General features: G+C 45.5%; 1 protein-coding gene and 1 long non-coding RNA gene across 5 annotated transcripts in view; both read right to left on the reverse strand.

The window, feature by feature from the left end:
* Positions 1-3,320: 3,320 nt before the first annotated feature.
* The window catches only part of Kat60 (katanin p60), a 29,703-nt gene continuing 12,631 nt past the window's right edge, over positions 3,321-20,392 (reverse strand). Inside the window, exons 1-10 of one of the 4 annotated variants that reach the window (XM_089570403.1) lie at positions 17,492-17,595; positions 16,698-16,874; positions 15,791-15,990; positions 15,047-15,251; positions 12,511-12,717; positions 12,171-12,329; positions 11,556-11,682; positions 10,447-10,572; positions 9,045-9,171; positions 3,321-4,641 (exon numbers count right to left, since the gene is read on the reverse strand). In XM_089570403.1, coding sequence (XP_089426529.1) covers positions 4,443-4,641; positions 9,045-9,171; positions 10,447-10,572; positions 11,556-11,682; positions 12,171-12,329; positions 12,511-12,717; positions 15,047-15,251; positions 15,791-15,990; positions 16,698-16,868 — 1,521 coding nt within the window. In that variant the 5' untranslated portion in view covers positions 16,869-16,874; positions 17,492-17,595 and the 3' untranslated portion in view covers positions 3,321-4,442. Of the gene's footprint in view, positions 4,642-9,044; positions 9,172-10,446; positions 10,573-11,555; positions 11,683-12,170; positions 12,330-12,510; positions 12,718-15,046; positions 15,252-15,790; positions 15,991-16,697; positions 16,875-17,142; positions 17,294-17,323; positions 17,596-20,392 lie in introns of those variants that run through there. The other 3 variants (XM_089570402.1, XM_089570404.1, XM_089570401.1) reach the window with 3 other exon arrangements.
* Positions 18,468-20,276, reverse strand: LOC149358344 (uncharacterized). Its single transcript, XR_016288664.1, has 2 exons — positions 20,039-20,276; positions 18,468-19,954 (listed from the first exon to the last, which is right to left on the reverse strand). It is a non-coding gene; the product is annotated as an uncharacterized LOC149358344 (long non-coding RNA).

A 20,392-nucleotide genomic window follows, 5' to 3' on the forward strand; every position in this document is an offset into this window, starting at 1 on the left:
AGTTGCTGTGAAAGCAAGGCAGAAAAATTAAATATGTTCATAGTACCCATATTGCTAAATCAATGTTAAATGCGTAGTGTTGCAAAATGCTGCTCACTTGCTCATACCATTCCATCCTCTGCCCCGATGCAGCTTAGTTTTTAATGATGCTAGAGCAGCTTGTACGAAAAGCATCATTGGTATAGTCAGGTACTACTCAAGAACTAAACGGCAGGTGCCCTTTAAACAAGGCCCTCTCCAGCCAATGACACTGACCGATTTTCATGATGCCGCGGTTATTCTGATGAAGCCATCGTTTATCTTTCCCTTTTATATGCCACCTGCGATTTCACGCTAGCACATCAATGGGGACCAACCACACATCATGAGAATCGGTTGAAGCGATTGGCTGGACAGTCTCCTTTGAGGGTGATTTGCTGCTTTCTTCTCAAGTTGTATCCGACTATAGCATGATTGGGAGAGTGCAACGTGGGTCACCGACCCAATTCTTCTAGCATTTTACCATGTTTATGGCTCTACAAGAAGAAGAGGCAAAAATAGAAGTGGAGAGAGTGTGCACCTAATGGAGTAATCTAAGCCCAATGGGTATTAAAAGTCCACTGGACATTTGCAATATCCCCAGGATGTCTGAAGGAGTACAAGTGCCCATTGGAAGCCAACCAAAAATAAAAGAATCAAGGCTTGCAACTGCTCAAAGCAGAAAATTTTGAGAAAATCTCAATGTGAATAAATCGATTAAGGGGCACGGTAACAAAGGTTTGTAAGGTGTAGACAAAAAGGGCAGAAGGCCCTCAGCAGGAGTATTTGATGGAAGCCATGGTGAGGAAACAGGTGGTGATCTATAGTTGCATACAACTCAAGAACAAAGCAGCAGACGCCCCTCAAAAGGGACCCTCCAGCTAAAGATGTTGACAGAACCCATGGAGAACATTGAATTTGATCAGCGAGGAATTGTGTCGCTCTTAGAACGCTTAAAAGATAACAGTGCCACTGGTCCGGACGGCTTACCCACGATCCTGCTCTCTTCTTGCGCTTTTGCGTTGTCAAGGTACCTTCAAATTCTTTTCACAAAGTCATTACAGGAAGGCTCCTTGCCTGATGAATGGAGGCTTGCTAATGTTGTACCTATACATAAATCGGGACCTAGGAATGTTGTTTCAAATTATCGACCAGTGTCCTTGACCAGTGTATTATGCAAAGTTTTAGAGCATGTGTTTTATACTAGTATTATGAATCATCTTAGTATACATTCATTATTAAATACTAATCAACATGGCTTTCGCAGTGGTTACTCGTGTGTCACCCAGCTTACCGAATTTGTACATGACCTGTCAAGTGCTTTAGATAAGGGATATTCTGTTGACTGTATTTTTCTAGATTTTAAGAAGGCCTTTGACGTTGTATCACATTCCTTATTAATACAAAAATTATACTGGTACAACATAAATGAGAACGTTATTAGGTGGATAAAGGAATATTTGAGCGTTAGGCGTCAATGTGTTGTTGTCAACGGGAAACAATCGCATGAGGTGGCTGTAACATCAGGGGTGCCTCAGGGATCCGTCTTGGGCCCATTACTGTTCATAATTTACATGAATGACATCTTTTCAGGTATTTCTTCATACATGCGTCTTTTTGCGGACGATTGTGTATTGTATAGAATTATTAACGATCAAAGTGACTGCGATGCATTACAACAGGATTTGTGTAAAGTGGCCCAGTGGTGTGAGAACTGGAGAATGCATATTAACTTACAAAAATCTGTACATATGTGTTTCACTAAAAAGAAGGTTCCCCATATTTTCACTTATAACATAAATAATAGCAGACTGCTTTCAGTGTTGGAATTTAAATATCTTGGTGTATATTTAACAAGTTCAATGTCTTGGCATCGTCACGTGCATTTCGTTACTGCCAAAGCCTGTCGTGTTTTAGGTTTCCTGCGACGTAACGCTAAACTTTTCCCTTTAAAGGCTAAAGAACTGCTGTATAATACAAACGTTAGAAGCATACTTGAGTATGCTTGCACAGTCTGGGATCCGAAAACCTTGCTTGACGTTCAAAAGCTAGAAAGAGTTCAGAATTTGGCCGTTCGTTTTGTTTTCAATAACTATGGGCGATATTTTAGTGTAACGAGCGCGAAAAAATCTTTGGGTTGGGACTCACTTCAAAAACGTAGGAAAGTACTGCGTTTAAAATTATTTCATAATATATTTCATTCTAGAACTGGAATAGACAGAACCAAATATATAGCCAACCCTGATTACGTGTCTTTACGTAGAGATCATTCACTTAAAGTTAAAGAATACAGGTGCCGGACTGACCTTTTTAAAATGTCTTTTTTCCCCAAAACGGTTTCGGAATGGAACAAGCTGCCTGAGGAAGTAGTGTCCATATTATCAAATGATTCATTTTCTTCCATGCTGTGACATTTTTTTGTGTATAATAATTCCATGTTCTTTCTATCTCATTGTTATCTTTTTTTTTGTAACCACCTGCACGCGGTGGCATTTGTGTACTTTTTCTTCTACCCCCCCACTGTAATGCCAGCCAATGGCGCTGTGGGTATGATGATAAATGATAAATAAAATAAAAATAAATGATTTTCACGACGCCACTGTTAATCCGAGTAAATCATGGGTACTTCCCATTCATCTACCACTGCCTGCGATTTCATGCTAGCAGGTCCAAAGGGATCGGTGAAGGGGGAGAATTTGGCAACACCATTGGCTGGAAAGACTCCTTTGAGGGGCATTTGCCACTTCTTTCTTGAGTTGCATCCGACTGCAGTGCCCAGCAATTGGATGCGGCAACAGACCATTGTACCCTAGAGATGCCACGCACCCAAGCCAGGGGAAAAGCACATACCCATTGGAAAACCAGTGGGAACCTGGCAGCATTGTGAATCTAACCCTGCCCCTGTATATAATTCGAATACTCAAACTACTAAGTTGATGTCATGATACGACACTGAAAAGGGCATCCCAGAGCCTTGTAGACCACCCAGTGTCTTGCATGCAGAGCAAGGCTCTTATTTCTCTGCCATGCAGCTTTTGGAAACTGCAAAGCATATACATAACAACAAAGAATAGCGACACACATCAAAGCCACTTAAGACAGCATGTAACAATCTGCCAGCACAGAGGCAATTATGAAATTTTACACCATCAAAATTCAGCTTCCGCTGCCAGAAATTCAAGACACACAGCTTGGCAGCACAAGGCCCTCTGCAGCAAAGACAAAACAAAGGCATGCTTCACCATGCTGTTGCCATTTCCGCATTACAGCTCGGCAAGCATAGAGTGTACAATGAGGCGTGATGTCAGTACAAGAAGGCATTTATTAACACTATTTGTGGAAGCTGTTCTGCCAGCAGAGTGATTGACATTACGGGTGTTTTATCAAGAAAAATATCACAGTGTTAACACTAGATGGCGCTAAAGAATAGCAGACAGTAGGAGAGAGAAGGTGCAACTAGAACCCAGAGCTAAACTTGAGCAGCTGTGTCTTCAGCCTAGATGTGCAGCAGTGCTGAACTGCAGTGGCCCCAAGGAAACCGTATTATATTAAAACCATATAACATTACTACATGGTTACCAGGGTAACCAAATGATATTTGTTCAATTTAAACAAGCTGCCACAGATGCCTACACCATTCGTCTTTCAAACTGAATATATTTTTTTTTGCACTAGTGATGGTCGACAGAAATGTCACTCCCAGCGCATGACTGCGCACATGGCAAATAGCACCCAAACGGCTGAAACACGTACTGGATGTGTAAAAGCAGATATAAAAATAGGCATGCCAAAAGTGCATCCCAAACTTCAGCCACATAAACTGGCTTTTGTGTGAATATTTACGCACAGTAAAAGAAGCCCCTGCAAGAACTTCAGCTTAACAGCCCTAAAATTTGTCCTGCCATGCTACCGTCCTGTAATAATCATGCAGTCCCCCTTTCAACTTCACAGTTATCGCGACCTTATGGAGAAAAAGTGCATACTTGCCTTGAACCAAATGCTATGAACCAAGTCATATCAGCGATTAAAGAAAAACTGAGCACTGTTCAAGTTTCTGTGCATCCAAAACTTCGCATGAAACTTTTGAGCACTACGGGGGGGAATGTCAGGCACAAATCTGCTGCACTTAACAGGAGGCTTTCAGCTTGTACTAGTTTCTCATCAGATACCGCTTCACCACTAGTCAGGTTCTTTCAATGTTATTAGTCAGCAGAGGCCTCAAGTTGAGCGTGGAACCAAGTGGCTTGAATGTTTCTGCCCTTTGGAAGCTATTGCCAAGCAAAAGCTTTCTCAAAATGGTGCTTCATAACGTGTGTTAAACTGCATGTAAACAAGGAATGCATAGCAGACTGGCTGGTCCCTACAAACTTAGCGTGCTAGGAAATCCTGCCCTAGTCTTTTTCCGGTAGTTGACATCACGAGAACTACGTAGACCCAAATTCAGACATCCATTTCTCGTATTTCTCCAGGTCCTCGCGACTAACAGATTTGTTGATCTTGCGAATGGCTTCCTCAAAGTCTTCCCGGCTGACCGGAAGCTCCAGCTCTTCCTTTGTGAGATTGCGGATTTCCTCCGGTGTGAGGCCATGGATTCTTCGCCGCATGGCCATCATCGAGGCATCCCTGCATAGAACACACCACACAGGACTGTGACAGCCGACAGCATGCATGCTCCGAGCCCCGTCACAATTTGAAAAATTAAGGTTTGGTTTGGTTTATGGGGTTTAACGTCCCAAAGCGACTAAGGCTATGAGACGCCGTAGTGGAGGGCTCCGGAAATTTCGACCACCTGGGGTTCTTTAACGTGCACTGACATCGCACAGTACACGGGACTCTAGAATTTCTCCTCCAAAGAAATTCTAGCCGCCGCGGCCGGGAATGAAGAAAGATTGGAAAAATACTTTATGGGACAATAAGACATCTAATGTGACAATACTGCAAAAGCACTTGGGTCTATCCTTAATTATTACTTTGATGCTTTTACTCTAAGCCTAGACTTCAAACATGCAACAGAAATTTTCAGGAGGACGAAGGTGGCCGGAGGTAGGCCGAGGGTGGCAGTCAGTGGTGGGGAACCCCTTAGATAGGGGGATGAGGTGAGGAGGTTGCTGGCATTTTTGAATGGTGGCACTAGTACTGTTTCACAGTAAAAGTAATGGAGCAAAGCTATCCAAAGACCCCGGTAAAGATAATGAACAGCCCAGTTCATGCAAATGTGGCACTAGTACTGTTTCACAGTAAAAGTAATAAAGCAAAGCTATCCAAAGACCCCGGTAAAGATAATGAACAGCCCAGTTCATGCAAATGTGGCACTAGTACTGTTTCACAGTAAAAGTAATAAAGCAAAGCTATCCAAAGACCCCGGTAAAGATAATGAACAGCCCAGTTCATGCAAATGTGGCACTAGTACTGTTTCACAGTAAAAGTAATAAAGCAAAGCTATCCAAAGACCCCGGTAAAGATAATGAACAGCCCAGTTCATGCAAATGTGGCACTAGTACTGTTTCACAGTAAAAGTAATAAAGCAAAGCTATCCAAAGACCCCGGGTAAAGATAATGAACAGCCCAGTTCATGCAAATGTGGCACTAGTACTGTTTCACAGTAAAAGTAATGGAGCAAAGCTATCCAAAGACCCCGGTAAAGATAATGAACAGCCCAGTTCATGCAAATGTGGCACTAGTACTGTTTCACAGTAAAAGTAATGGAGCAAAGCTATCCAAAGACCCCGGTAAAGACAATGAACAGCCCAGTTCATGCAAATGTGGCACTAGTGCTGTTTCACATTAAAAGTAATAAAGCAAAGCTATCCAAAGACCCCGGTAAAGATAATGAACAGCCCAGTTCATGCAAATGTGGCACTAGTACTGTTTCACAGTAAAAGTAATGGAGCAAAGCTATCCAAAGACCCCGGTAAAGATAATAAACAGCCCAGTTCATGCAAATGTGGCACTAGTACTGTTTCACAGTAAAAGTAATGGAGCAAAGCTATCCAAAGACCCCGGTAAAGATAATGAACAGCCCAGTTCATGCAAATGTGGCACTAGTACTGTTTCACAGTAAAAGTAATAGAGCAAAGCTATCCAATGACCCCGGTAAAGATAATGAACAGCCCAGTTGATGCAAATGTGGCACTAGTACTGTTTCACAGTAAAAGTAATGGAGCAAAGCTATCCAAAGACCCCGGTAAAGATAATGAACAGCCCAGTTCATGCAAATGTGGCACTAGTACTGTTTCACAGTAAAAGTAATGGAGCAAAGCTATCCAAAGACCCCGGTAAAGATAATGAACAGCCCAGTTCATGCAAATGTGGCACTAGTACTGTTTCACAGTAAAAGTAATGGAGCAAAGCTATCCAAAGACCCCGGTAAAGATAACGAACAGCCCAGTTCATGCAAATGTGGCACTAGTACTGTTTCACAGTAAAAGTAATAAAGCAAAGCTATCCAAAGACCCCGGTAAAGATAATGAACAGCCCAGTTCATGCAAATGTGGCACTAGTGCTGTTTCACATTAAAAGTAATAAAGCAAAGCTATCCAAAGACCCCGGTAAAGATAATGAACAGCCAAGTTCATGCAAATGTGGCACTAGTACTGTTTCACAGTAAAAGTAATGGAGCAAAGCTATCCAAAGACCCCGGTAAAGATAATGAACAGCCCAGTTCATGCAAATGTGGCACTAGTACTGTTTCACAGTAAAAGTAATAAAGAAAAGCTATCCAAAGACCCCGGTAAAGATAATGAACAGCCCAGTTCATGCAAATGTGGCACTAGTGCTGTTTCACAGTAAAAGTAATGGAGCAAAGCTATCCAAAGACCCCGGTAAAGATAATGAACAGCCCAGTTCATGCAAATGTGGCACTAGTACTGTTTCACAGTAAAAGTAATGGAGCAAAGCTATCCAAAGACCCCGGTAAAGATAATAAGCAGCCCAGTTCATGCAAATGTGGCACTAGTACTGTTTCACAGTAAAAGTAATGGAGCAAAGCTATCCAAAGACCCCGGTAAAGATAATGAACAGCCCAGTTCATGCAAATGTGGCACTAGTACTGTTTCACAGTAAAAGTAATGGAGCAAAGCTATCCAAAGACCCCGGTAAAGATAATGAACAGCCCAGTTCATGCAAATGTGGCACTAGTACTGTTTCACAGTAAAAGTAATGGAGCAAAGCTATCCAAAGACCCCGGTAAAGATAATGAACAGCCCAGTTCATACAAATGTGGCACCAGTACTGTTTCACAGTAAAAGTAATGGAGCAAAGCTATCCAATGACCCCGGTAAAGATAATGAACAGCCCAGTTCATGCAAATGTGGCACTAGTACTGTTTCACAGTAAAAGTAATCGAGCAAAGCTATCCAAAGACCCCGGTAAAGATAATGAACAGCCCAGTTCATGCAAATGTGGCACTAGTACTGTTTCACAGTAAAAGTAATAAAGCAAAGCTATCCAAAGACCCCGGTAAAGATAATGAACAGCCCAGTTCATGCAAATGTGGCACTAGTACTGTTTCACAGTAAAAGTAATGGAGCAAAGCTATCCAAAGACCCCGGTAAAGATAATGAACAGCCCAGTTCATGCAAATGTGGCACTAGTACTGTTTCACAGTAAAAGTAATGGAGCAAAGCTATCCAAAGACCCCGGTAAAGATAATGAACAGCCCAGTTCATGCAAATGTGGCACTAGTACTGTTTCACAGTATAAGTAATGGAGCAAAGCTATCCAATGACCCCGGTAAAGATAATGAACAGCCCAGTTCATGCAAATGTGGCACTAGTACTGTTTCACAGTAAAAGTAATGGAGCAAAGCTATCCAAAGACCCCGGTAAAGATAATGAACAGCCCAGTTCATGCAAATGTGGCACTAGTACTGTTTCACAGTAAAAGTAATGGAGCAAAGCTATCCAAAGACCCCGGTAAAGATAATGAACAGCCCAGTTCATGCAAATGTGGCACTAGTACTGTTTCACAGTAAAAGTAATGGAGCAAAGCTATCCAAAGACCCCGGTAAAGATAATAAGCAGCCCAGTTCATGCAAATGTGGCACTAGTACTGTTTCACAGTAAAAGTAATGGAGCAAAGCTATCCAAAGACCCCGGTAAAGATAATGAACAGCCCAGTTGATGCAAATGTGGCACTAGTACTGTTTCACAGTAAAAGTAATGGAGCAAAGCTATCCAAAGACCCCGGTAAAGATAATGAACAGCCCAGTTCATGCAAATGTGGCACTAGTACTGTTTCACAGTAAAAGTAATGGAGCAAAGCTATCCAAAGACCCCGGTAAAGATAATGAACAGCCCAGTTCATACAAATGTGGCACCAGTACTGTTTCACAGTAAAAGTAATGGAGCAAAGCTATCCAATGACCCCGGTAAAGATAATGAACAGCCCAGTTCATGCAAATGTGGCACTAGTACTGTTTCACAGTAAAAGTAATGGAGCAAAGCTATCCAAGGACCCCGGTAAAGATAATGAACAGCCCAGTTCATGCAAATGTGGCACTAGTACTGTTTCACAGTAAAAGTAATAAAGCAAAGCTATCCAAAGACCCCGGTAAAGATAATGAACAGCCCAGTTCATGCAAATGTGGCACTAGTACTGTTTCACAGTAAAAGTAATGGAGCAAAGCTATCCAAAGACCCCGGTAAAGATAATGAACAGCCCAGTTCATGCAAATGTGGCACTAGTACTGTTTCACAGTAAAAGTAATGGAGCAAAGCTATCCAAAGACCCCGGTAAAGATAATGAACAGCCCAGTTCATGCAAATGTGGCACTAGTACTGTTTCACAGTAAAAGTAATGGAGCAAAGCTATCCAAAGACCCCGGTAAAGATAACGAACAGCCCAGTTCATGCAATGCAAGCATTTGCGCTAAAAAACATCATGTGATAAAAGCACTTCCACTGTCATGCACCACAGGAAAGTAAAATGTTCTTTGTTGAAGGAAAGCACACAGTGAACCCCCCCCCCACTGCAACTAGTGCCAAAAAGACTCAAGCACAGCCCCAGGAGCATGCAAAAGCACCAACCTGCAGACATTTGTGATGTCCGCTCCAGAATACCCGTCGAGCCGCTCTGCAATGTCATTGATGTTGAGCTCTGGGCAAACCTCAACATCCTTTAGGTTGATCTTCAGCAGTGCCTCCCTCCCAGAACCTCAAAAGAAAGAAAGAAAAGGGGAAGATGAGGCAAATTTTTAAGGAAAATTACCATAAAAACCCACGTATAATATGAGTTTTTTTTTCCCATAATTAGCATCCTAAATTTCCGCCTTGTACTATTTGCGGATCCGAACAAAAATTTTCGAAGTTTTGGTTTCATTATTGCGGCGCGGCTACGGCTTGGCTTCGTAACTCTTGACAAACGTCATTTCTTTGTTGATCCGTTGGGTGCACCAGGGGGTCGCGGTGTGCCGTGTGCGTGTTGACAACGCACGTGCTCACATGTAAGGCACGCTTTGTGAAGTGGATATTGTTTTGGGGAGCACGATGTCAGGGTCTCGCAGTCAGGCAGTTTGGTGTCGTCGAAGGAAGCATTCGTGGATGGCGACGACAGAAAGAAGCCCTTTTCGCGTGCAGGGGAACACAACGAAGCTTTCGCGGCCCCTTGATATTTGTGTAAGCAAACTGTTCAAGGATGCAGTCAAGCGGTGCTACGCAGAGTGGATGCGCTCAGGTGAGCCTGCAGTGACGCCAACCGGGCGGCTGAAGCGGGCTTCGCCAGCCACGCTGTGTAAATGGATCGTGGACGCGTGGGTGGCCATCCCAGATGAACTTGAGCGTTGGTCTTTTAAGAAGTGCGGCATCTCGAACGCCCTCGATGGCACGGAAGATGGGTACATTTGGGATGATTTGTCGGACAAAGAAATGTCCGAAGAAAGCGCTGCTGAAGAAGAAGGTGATTAAAGTGAAGTGCAGGATGCGATTTGAATAAATTTCTATGAGCTTGCATCACTGGTATTATATGCAGATATAACTTTTTTTTCCCATTTCGAGTCTCTAAAACTTCACTTCGTATTATATTCGGGTTCGTATTATACGCGGGTTTTTACGGTATTTCTGCTTTCGGTAAGCAGCACAGCTGCGGGATAAGATGCACAAGCCTATTTTGGTATGGCACAAGTTCATGAAGAGAAATACTTAATGAGCACACAGGCACTAAAAGGACAGATATGGACTTGCAGGATAGCTCGGTTTTCCTCTTGTTCTTGGTAGCCAATCCCTTGGCACTGCCTATGAATTTCAGTGAATTGATACTTAGCAAACAGTTTCGGGCAAATTGTTCACAGGAACAAAAAAAAAAATGGTAGTCAAAACAGAAGCAGTGTGCTTGTGCAGTACAAGATGAAGTTCACGACAACAGCACCATGAACAGCAATTTAGAATGCTAAGGGTGGTATGTGTTGCTGCCTGTTTTGCAAGGCGCTCTTACTGTTGGGCAAAGGAATGTAGATGCGTTTCTCCAATCGCCGGCGCAAGGCCTCGTCGATGTCCCACGGGAAGTTCGTGGCTGCCAGTACCATCACCACCTTGGCAGGGTCCTCGTTGTTGGTTATGCCTGCGTCGCCCCAACAAGGGCCGGTGACATATCACGCATGTTACCATGGGGCCCTAGGCCACGGAGTACGTTCAGCCTACTTTGACAGCAACACCTGTGTGTTGCTTGTGGGCAAAACAACAAACCAACTAAACACTAAACACAAAGCACACAGGCTCATGAAGAATTTCCAGCCAGGCAGCACAGTTACACATGTTAAAGGGACACTGAGGATAGCAACACTGAATTTTTCTTAGTTGAATTGGCCATGGGGCTCTCGTTTGGCAGCAAAAGAAACAATTATTGGTAAAAAAAATTGGACTAAAGAAATGGAAGATTTTTTTTCCCGCTCCCGTGATTTAAACTTTCAACACTAATGCCAAAAGAGGATCGCAAGTGCCCGTTTCAGTGTGAAAGGCAGCGTGGCCTAGTCTCTGACATAAAAAAAAACGTATTAAGGTCACCGCAATTTGCTTGTGAAAACCGTAGGTGGTGGCGATGCACACATTGTATTTACCTGTGTAATGAACCCAATCGCATAGTGAATTCATCCTGCACATTTTTTGTTGAGAATTTCCTCTTCTTTAACCTCACGAAAAAAACGTGCACCTGACCGTCAGGGTTGGTGTTCAGCCTGTTTGCTTTATTTCGCCACGACTGGCTGCTGCCGCCAATTAACACAAAATTGTTTGATTACGCCGTGACACAGTTATGCCCTGTTTTCAATGAAAGTTGCCTGTTTAGCAATAGAATGCAGCAATCTATTGATACAGCCCAGCTTCGATTTGTCCTCAGTGTCCCATTCAGCTGCAGCAATTTCTAACATCACATGTATAGGGCCTCCATTGGTCCACTAGGCAACACTGGCAGAACATTCGTGGTGCTCGTGCTCCACTGACACAGTATCATGGCAAATGAGTGAGCACAAATAAATTTTGCAATACTTTCTTCCTCTGAAACCAGCCTTTGTTGCCTCAGAATAACAGACAGAAGTGGTTACCCACCGTCCATCTGAATGAGCAGCTCCGACTTGACACGTCGACTGGCCTCGTGCTCAGAGTCTGAGCCTCTCCGAGAACACAGGGAGTCGATCTCGTCAATGAAAATCGTGCTCGGAGCATGGAAGCGGGCCTGCACAGAGAGGACGTGGCACGTTAGTCCACATGTGGTTCTGACAGCCATGTCCATCCGAAATGATCTAACAGCATGCAAGTGTGAAAAATTTGCTGCAGTAAGTAAAAAGAGATGTCTGAGTAAAGATGCCCTTCCGACTCCTATCCAAGTAGCACACGGGGGTTGCCTGACAATTATAAACATGCTTGTTAGTGCAGCCTTAGTAATACCCTACCACTAGCTGCTTCCTCTTACAGTTCCCCATGCAGCAAAGTCTAAGTGTGACATCACAGGAACAAGCTCGACAGCTTCCACTAGCACGGCAAATCAAACAGTGAAGAATGACACCAAATCAGCTGTGACAACTGGCTTGACATAATGACAGCAGTGCAAGAAGCAGGATGAAGGACAGTGTAGAAAAAAAGCACCGTCCTTCGCAGTGCTTTTTGTGCTGCGGTCAAGTGGCACCAACATGCCCAATTCACTACATAAGTCAACTGGCTTACCATCTCAAAGAGGAGGCGCACCAGCTTCTCACTCTCACCACGGTACTTGGAGGTGAGCGTGGATGATGAGACGTTGAAGAAGGTTGTGCTGCACTCGGTGGCCACTGCCTTGGCCAGCATGGTCTTGCCAGTGCCCGGAGGGCCCACCATGAGCACCCCCTGCAGAGTGCGCAGATTCATCACCATGAGTACGCCGTTATGCAGCATTGTGCAGCGCTTAAAACATAATGCAGCACTTAAAGCCGTTTTATTCTTTGCCATTTACAGGTATGGTTGAAGGAAATTGGGGAATGTGCTTTTTTACTATACAGATACAATGGCTGGGGTGCCGCCTCCTCACCTTCCAGGGTCGCCGAATGCCCTTGAAGAAGTCGGGCATCCACATGGGAAGCACAACAGCCTCCTCGAGCAGCTTCTTGGCTTCTTGCAGGTCTGCAATGTCATCCCAGCGCACATTGGGGTTCTTCTGCAGAATGTCGCGTTCCAGCATGTCCACCAAGTCATGGTCGTAGCCCGTGCTGTCAAATTTCTTCTCCTCGGGCTCTTGCTGGGAACACAGCAAACGATAGAAATATGAACAACCAGCACAAGAGCCTTTTTAGGTTATTTTGTTTTTCCTTCAGAAAAATACATTCTCCTCCCACCTCACCACTGCCCCACCTCAGTAATCCCAGAGAGCACAAAATGGTTTACTCATTTGAGAAAGAACAGATCTATGACAATAGGCACACAGTTTTGTATGGACAAATTAGAAACAAATACAGTTCTACTCCACCCACCCTGACATTGATAGGAAGCCCATTGATTCTTGATCAGCACAGCTGAAAACATGCTTCCAGCTTCTACTGTATGCCAACAAGGTTCACTGCCCTGACCTAGACCAACCATAGTTTCCGTGTATGAAAGCTCTACCAATAAACCAGAAAACAGCTAGAATTCAAGCCAAAACCATGCCCTTCTTCACACCTGCAATGTATTGCGTGCATGTCACTGTGAGCACGGCATTTCACCCCTGCACCACTTCTGTCAAAAGAATAGATGATAATTAGGTTTGGACAGGGCTCCAGACGATTTCGACCCCCAAGGGTTCCTTAAAGGGACACTGAGGAGAAATTGAAGTTGGCTTGTATCGACAGAATACCAGCTCCTGATTACAAAAACGCCACTCATACTGACAACAAAGCTCTTGTAATGTAGAAAAGAGCAAGAACCAAAATACAGGTATCGCCGCCGCAGGCCAAACTCGCAAGTACAAGCGTGATGAGATCATAGGCCAAAACAGTGTTGCTAGAGCGAATGGTTCTAGCAACACCAGGAACCGGGAACCATGCATCACTGAGGCGCAGCAAATGCATGCGCAAATCTCCTTGACGTCGCCAGATGGCGCCACGTGCCCGGCTGCTATGCGCGCTCCTGAAGCATCGGGACAAATCAGCGCCTGTTTTCCGGCGGTAGGCGGGCTCCCGGTATTCCGCTAGCGGTAACAAGGTACACGGTATGCTAAAGGTGTCTATTTGCGAGAACTTCGTTGACGACTTCGAGAACGAGATCCATCGTAATGCTGGCAAAACGCCAGTGCAAACGTAATAGAAGCGACTGTAGCGACGGCCGCAATAGCCGACAGATGCCTTCAACGTGCGGCCGGCGGTAGCTTTCTTTTCGGCTGCTGCTAGGCCGCACAGCTGGCAACCAGAAATCACGGAGTCTGCGTTACGTCATGTGCACGTCATGTTTCACGTCTCTTAGTCCCTTGTCGTCATAGACGAATCCCAAGTTTGAATCAGAGCGGCGGGAAAAACTTTTTCAACTTCGAATCCAAATTTCTTAGAAATAAATGCATCTTTCGCTGCCGGCCAAGTGGCAACAAAGCCATGACATGCCGAACTATCGGATTTTACTATAAAAAAAATATTAATAGTGCTCTCCTCAGTGTCCCTTTAACATGCACTGACACTGCACAGTACACGGGCCTCTGGCATTTCGCCTCCATTAGAAATACGACTGCCGTGACCGGGATCGAACCCGTATCTTTCGGGTCAGCAGCCAAGCACCATAGCCACTGAGCCACCGCGGCGGCTTGAAGATGAGAATTAAGAAACTGAATCTAGTGCCCTGGCCCACACTTCTCGGCCTTGAGGATGAGGGTGTTTTTGCCAGCTTGAGTTGAAGTGGGCCTAAGCCAAGGGCACTCATTGTGCATAGTGTTTACAGCATTCTGAATGTATTATTCCAAATGATCATGGTACATTAATGGAAATCAAACCTTTATTACACCAACTTCACTACGCTTGTCAAATAATTTTTGCTACCTTTTCTTATTTTACTTGCCGGCAAATCTTTCGTATGCATCTGTTCTTTGTCAGCTGTACCTAAGACATATTTTACACGTATGTGTCCCTGTGGGTGCTATGTTCTTACTTTAGACAAAAATCATGCTTCCCATTTTGAAAGAAACCAAACCGTGTAAAGAGGAAACCAGCCTAATTATTCGCCAATAATAGTACTACAATAGCGAATTAAGACCAAATCTTCAAAGAAATGGCTGAAAAGCTTTGAAAAGTCAACTAAATTTAAGTTTTTGCCTCATACTCATGACTGCTGAGCTTCCGCAGGGTACCAAGTCATGCTGGTAAAACGTCGTTCTGGAATGTCCTGTGTTCTTTGAGCATGTCATCTCTAAGCTTTGATGTTATGAATAACTCTTAGTTCTGCACCAGCGTTTGAGAGTTGTTCTTGTGATGCTGTCACTGCCCCTTCAAATTGGTTGATCTGACTTGGAGACATGATGGATGACCCATTGCCCTTTGTCTCCCTGTGGCTGTGCAAGTACTTCTCCAATTCCCTGAGTTATAGCCCAGAATTGAAAGTGCGCACACCTTATCCTTGCTAGTCGGTTCCTCTTTCTTGGCGTCCTTGTTGCGTGGCTTGCTGTCTTCCTTCCGAGATGACTTTGTGTCGGCACCTCGCTTGAGGGTGCTGTTGCCCCCACTGCCCTTGCCGCTCGAGCTGCTGCGGTTGGTGGTTGTACGCGATGTCTCGGTTCGCCGGCTTCGATTCACCTGGCGAATGGAGGGGCCTGGCCTGCACAACAGCCAAGTGGTCAGACAGACAAACTGGAGAAGAAACCACTAAAAAAACCCCGAGCTATATTTTCAATCCCGCGTTGGTAGGGCTACAATGCCTAATTAGCTGTGTTAACTGGTAAGGCAGTGCACTTTGTTTATGCAACTGGCAAACTTCTTTTTGGTGGCACTCTGCTCCAAAAAGAAAGTTGACTGTTGGACAGGCTAGTATAGCTTTCGGCAAGTAATGAAGAGACTTACTTCCCCCAACAGGTGACACTAATAGCTTCCTCTTCCATTAATACTGGCCAAACATGACGTGATCATTATGTGGAAGCTGCAAAAATATGAAAACCAGAGCTCCAGTTTAGGAACCCACAAGAATAATGCATCTTCTTCCAATCTAAGAAAGGCTGGCTCATACGTCTAGCTAGGCATATATGCAGTGAAGCATAGGTACAACTCCAAATTATACACTGAGTGTATGCAGTTTTCATTATGCAACCATGGGTGCTTCTTCCTGTTACAAAAAGAACTATTTCCAGCTCTTGGCCTTACTTGTGTTCCACTGGGTTTGGGGCTGGCCAGACTTCAGGGTCTCGTGGCGTGAACCAGGCTTCAGGATCAAGAGAAGCATCGTCCTCATAGCTGATGCGGCTTGTGGGAATGCGCTCCAAGTGGCTGTCAGATCGGAAGCCATTCAGCACCATCTGGATGTCCTTGACATACTCGTATTCCTGGGCCAGTTCTTGCTGAATCTACAAAGGGAAGAAGTGCACATAAGCCAAGCCTTTTTCAAGGTCTTTGAAGCACCTATTCCTTTTCTTCGAGCAGGAAGTTGTCTACAAATTCCACTCTACACTAAGAATGCGTCTGAGCGAGTATGGCTAAAACAGTCGTTCAGACCAAAGACATGCCAAAGAAAGACATGCTTCAAGCAGTCATCAAAGCCTGAAGCGCGCCAAAGCATCACGAGGCAAAGAAATTCTAACGTATATCACAGTGGCCCCGTGTGGCTATCCTGCGATAACCTTGGGATTTATGGTCTACCCCTCTGCACCCACTGTATAAAGTGGGCATGTACACATGCCACCAAATTTTACTGCGTAGGTCAACGAATAGCAACTCTTTGAACTTAACCACTAACATCCTGGTGAAGTGTAACTCATTAACTTTGCCGCTTGAACGTAGACTACGAGCTTGTCAAAACAGTATGTTATGGAGTGAAGAAATTCGATACAAGTAAAACTCCAACGGTTCTCCCTTTCGGGCCGAGGTGGACAGCTGTTGTCGTTCACCTTTTAGAAACGAGCGGTACACGCGCATGAATATGAATGCATACGCAAAGGAACAGCATTTTCCTCAGACACGAACTGAGCCTTTGCGTTAATTCCTCACGGTTCCGTTGAATGTAGTACTCAACATAACAGAAAAAAAATAAGAAAAAGTACCGAGGAAACCTTACCTGTTGCCAGCGTTCCTTGCGCATGGGGTCCCCGTTGATGGTCTGAACAAGGCGGTGTATCTGCTGTATAACACCCTGGTAGTAGACTATGGCCGACTCGTAGTTGCCCAACAGCGCGCATTCTCGGCCCATGCGCGTGTTCTGACAAATATCCGCAACGCTGATGTTCATGTCGGCCTGGAAAACGCAGAAAGCGTACCGTGAGCTGAGGCGCTCGAAGAAAGTGTTCACGACAGCTGCTTTAGCACAAGTGACACATTCCTGTGAGCAATACCTAGCTCAAGCTGCTGCTTTCGCTTGCTTTGTTACATTGAACACCACAGAAAATACGAGCGAAAACCTTGCGAGACTAGAGCTGCGAATGCGTAACAGCAGACAGTAGCAAGTCAGCAGACACAAAAAAGTTATTCAACAAGGGTTGCGACAAGAAGTGGGTCAGTCGCACCTGCTTCAAAAGGCTCCAATAGCCGAGGTTACTGAATAAAAGAGCACTACGTAGCGTCGGAAGAAAGACTGCAGAAGACTGATGACTTCACAGAGTGCCAAAACAGTGCAACGAGAGTAATAGTTTAAAAACAATGGCTTCGAGAAGAAGACCGAATAACGGGATTTCTACGACCACGCACCTTCGCATCGCCTCCAGGCAATTATACGATGCGCTCAAGATATCCTAGCAGTAGGACCGCCGTTAAAACGACCGGCAAGTTTTTGATTTATCTCACAGCTGCGAAGCAGACAGCACCAACGCCTTCCACCACTGCACGACACCACCACCACGAAAAACCAAAACGGACCTCGGCTACAGCGAACTTCCCTTATGATGTAGCTTTCCTAGCCAAGCCACATATGAAGCCTCAGGCCTATCCTGATGCACAGTTGGCGCGCAAAAGGCAGTCTACGTTTTGAAGATTTTGCCGTCTGAGAGCGCTAGCTCCCCCAAAAATTTAGAAAGTAGGTATTAGTAGAGCTCCAACACTAAATTCTGAATACATGCTGCAACACTGATAATATTTTTTATTGCTTTGGAGTGATAATTAAAGCAATAAAGCCATTAACGCGCGTTTTCAGAGTCAGCGCAAAGGGCGCAAAGCCGCAAAGGATAATGGGAAAGTCGTCTGCTATGGCTACTTTCGGTTCCAACTGTTCCACATTTTCCCCCTGCTCGCTTGATTCATGTCAGTCGCTGTGTTAATATCGTTTGTTCTGCTAATTTATTTGCGCTGCAACATCGGTGATTGTACTGCATGATTACAAGAACAACGTGACATCGACTCTGCTCTGGCTCGTAAGGGTGTTTTCACACGAAATGCAACCAAAGTTATGTAATTAGCACGAGGCTTTCTACATGTATGCAATCCGATGTGTTGAAACGCGCTGTGCGCGCAGTGGCATGTGGCATGTATGGGTCGTTTGCTAGCTTATTGGCAGCCTTTACACGTTAGAGAAAACACATCAATCGCCTGCTAAACGCCTCTATCGAAATTTCGGGTCAGTAGCCGAGCGCCATAACCACTGAGACACCACGGCGTCCCCTTGGCTAGATGGGCTTTCGCATTAAGTGAGTCAAGGTTCTTATGTGGTGTCGTCCCCGGTAGTGACGCCACCCATGCATAGTCAATGTGGAGAGAGCGCAGCAAGTGATTCATGGCCAGCGAGGCAAACGCGGAGCACAGGATTTCGCGAACAAAAAGCGCTCTGCTCGATCTTCACCTCTGTAGCGGAACCGACGGCCAACGCTAAGGCTAAATAAATTCGTATTTATTGAAAAGGTTCGACGCTTAATGCATTGATATAATACAGAACTGGAGACACGAACGACGGCAGGGGCACAAATATGGGAAACTAAACGCGTCCAAGACACTGCCAGAAGAGCTCAAGGGTGTGTTTTGCTTCCAGTAGTAATAGGCGATGTGCTGCTGATCTCGGATGAGATCAAGGGTGGGATTTGCTTCCTGTAGTAATAGGCGATGTGCTGCTGATCTCTGATGAGCTCAAGGGTGGGATTTGCTTCCTGAAGTAATAGGCGATGTGCTGCTGATCTCTGATGAGCTCAAGGGTGGGATTTGCTTCCTGTAGTAATAGGCGATGTGCTGCTGATCTCTGATGAGCTCAAGGGTGTGTTTTGCTTCCTGTAGTAATAGGCGATGTGCTGCTGATCTCTGGCAGCACGACGTTTAACACAGTCATGATGGCAAGAAGATCCAAGCATAAGGCGCATACGATTTCTGCTTCAAGAAAATAATTCTGCAAGTTGAGGTGATCCAAAGGGCAGTTTGGCGAGAGTGCAGTGGCAATCTGTGTTGCTCCTTTGCTATCAAAACTACAGTTTACCAGCGAAAGCGTTTGAAATCCAATCACAAATTACGCCAATGCCTCTCCCGTCGTGTCATTAATGGATGTTTCTTCAGGTACCAGGCTCTGAAAGGATTCAAACCCTCCTGGTGCCGCAAACAGATCTGTAAAACGGTGAAGACAAACTCTCAGTCTCGTAAGTGCTTGCAGCTCATGCCAACTTCGCACAGACGCGCCAAGGAGAGCTGCCTGAACCTGTTGTTCCTGAAGTCCTGTGCCATGGCGTCGTTGACGGAAATTTGCCCTGGATGGTCAAGTCCTGCAGGGAGGAGCCTGCAGGAGGAGGGAGTCGGCATACTCCGGAGACAGCTAGTTTCCGACGAGCTTAGCGATATGCAGAGTTGGTGCGTTTCTTCTGAGCCCTTTGGCCACATTGGGTGCGAGGACATCACTGACGTTAGCGTTCGTGAGGTCGAGGTGACGCAGACACTGCAGCGGGCCAAAGGCTTGGAGAAAATCGGTGCCAGGATCAAGCTTGCTGCGGGGATATAGCACGACGCGTTGTAGGTTTGGCGCCGGTCCAACGATGACAGACGACACGGAGGACAGCCGGTTCAAGTGCGTTCGGTCGTGCACCCAGACCTCGTGGACGCACTGGTGCTGTCTGGGCAGGCAAGCCACCAGGAAAGCGTCGTCGTTGTAAATGCCGTCCCCACGGTACCTGGTCCCGTAGTTATCTCGGTCGCAGTAGGAGCGCACACTCAGCTCGCCCGGCTCAATCTCCAACAGCCTTGTCACTCGCAAATCTGCGTTCCAGGAGGCTGGCTGGTCGACGAGCCAGCACGGGGAGCAGGAGCGTTCGGTGCTAAGGCCACGTAGCAAGCGTCCGAGGCTCCAGGGCCACGTGTAACGGCCCTCTTCGCTATCCATGCTGGTATCCAGGGTTCAGCTGGTCTTGAAAGATCCTGTCGGTGCCGTGATATGAGATGATCAGGTCAATTTCTTCCAGAGCGACTTACGCCGCACTTGAACGAAGCGTTGGTACTCACTATATCACGCGCAAAGCGTGCGAGGCGACTCTGGGAACGAGAGCGCTTGCTTCTTGCCGTAATTTCCTATCTCGAGATGCGTCCACAGTCTTTGATCAATCCTGGAGGCGTTCTCCGAAGGCAGATCCTTGGAAGCAGCAGCCAAGACAACCAAGACTAGCATGCTTTCGAACACGAGATGCACGAGAGCTTTCGCCGTCAGATTACGGCTTCGTCTTTGTCGATGCTCCGTTTCATGCATAGCAGGCAACGCTGCCAAAGCTAGCGCGTCTGTTCACGCAGGCTACGTCCGCGACTAAAACGTAGTTCGCCATACAACCACAGTGATCACTGACATATTTCGTTGCGGTAAAT

This window comes from Amblyomma mixtum, chromosome 2, assembly GCF_055824585.1.
Source record: "Amblyomma mixtum isolate Tamu chromosome 2, ASM5582458v1, whole genome shotgun sequence".
NCBI classification, from domain to species: Eukaryota; Metazoa; Arthropoda; class Arachnida; order Ixodida; family Ixodidae; genus Amblyomma; species Amblyomma mixtum.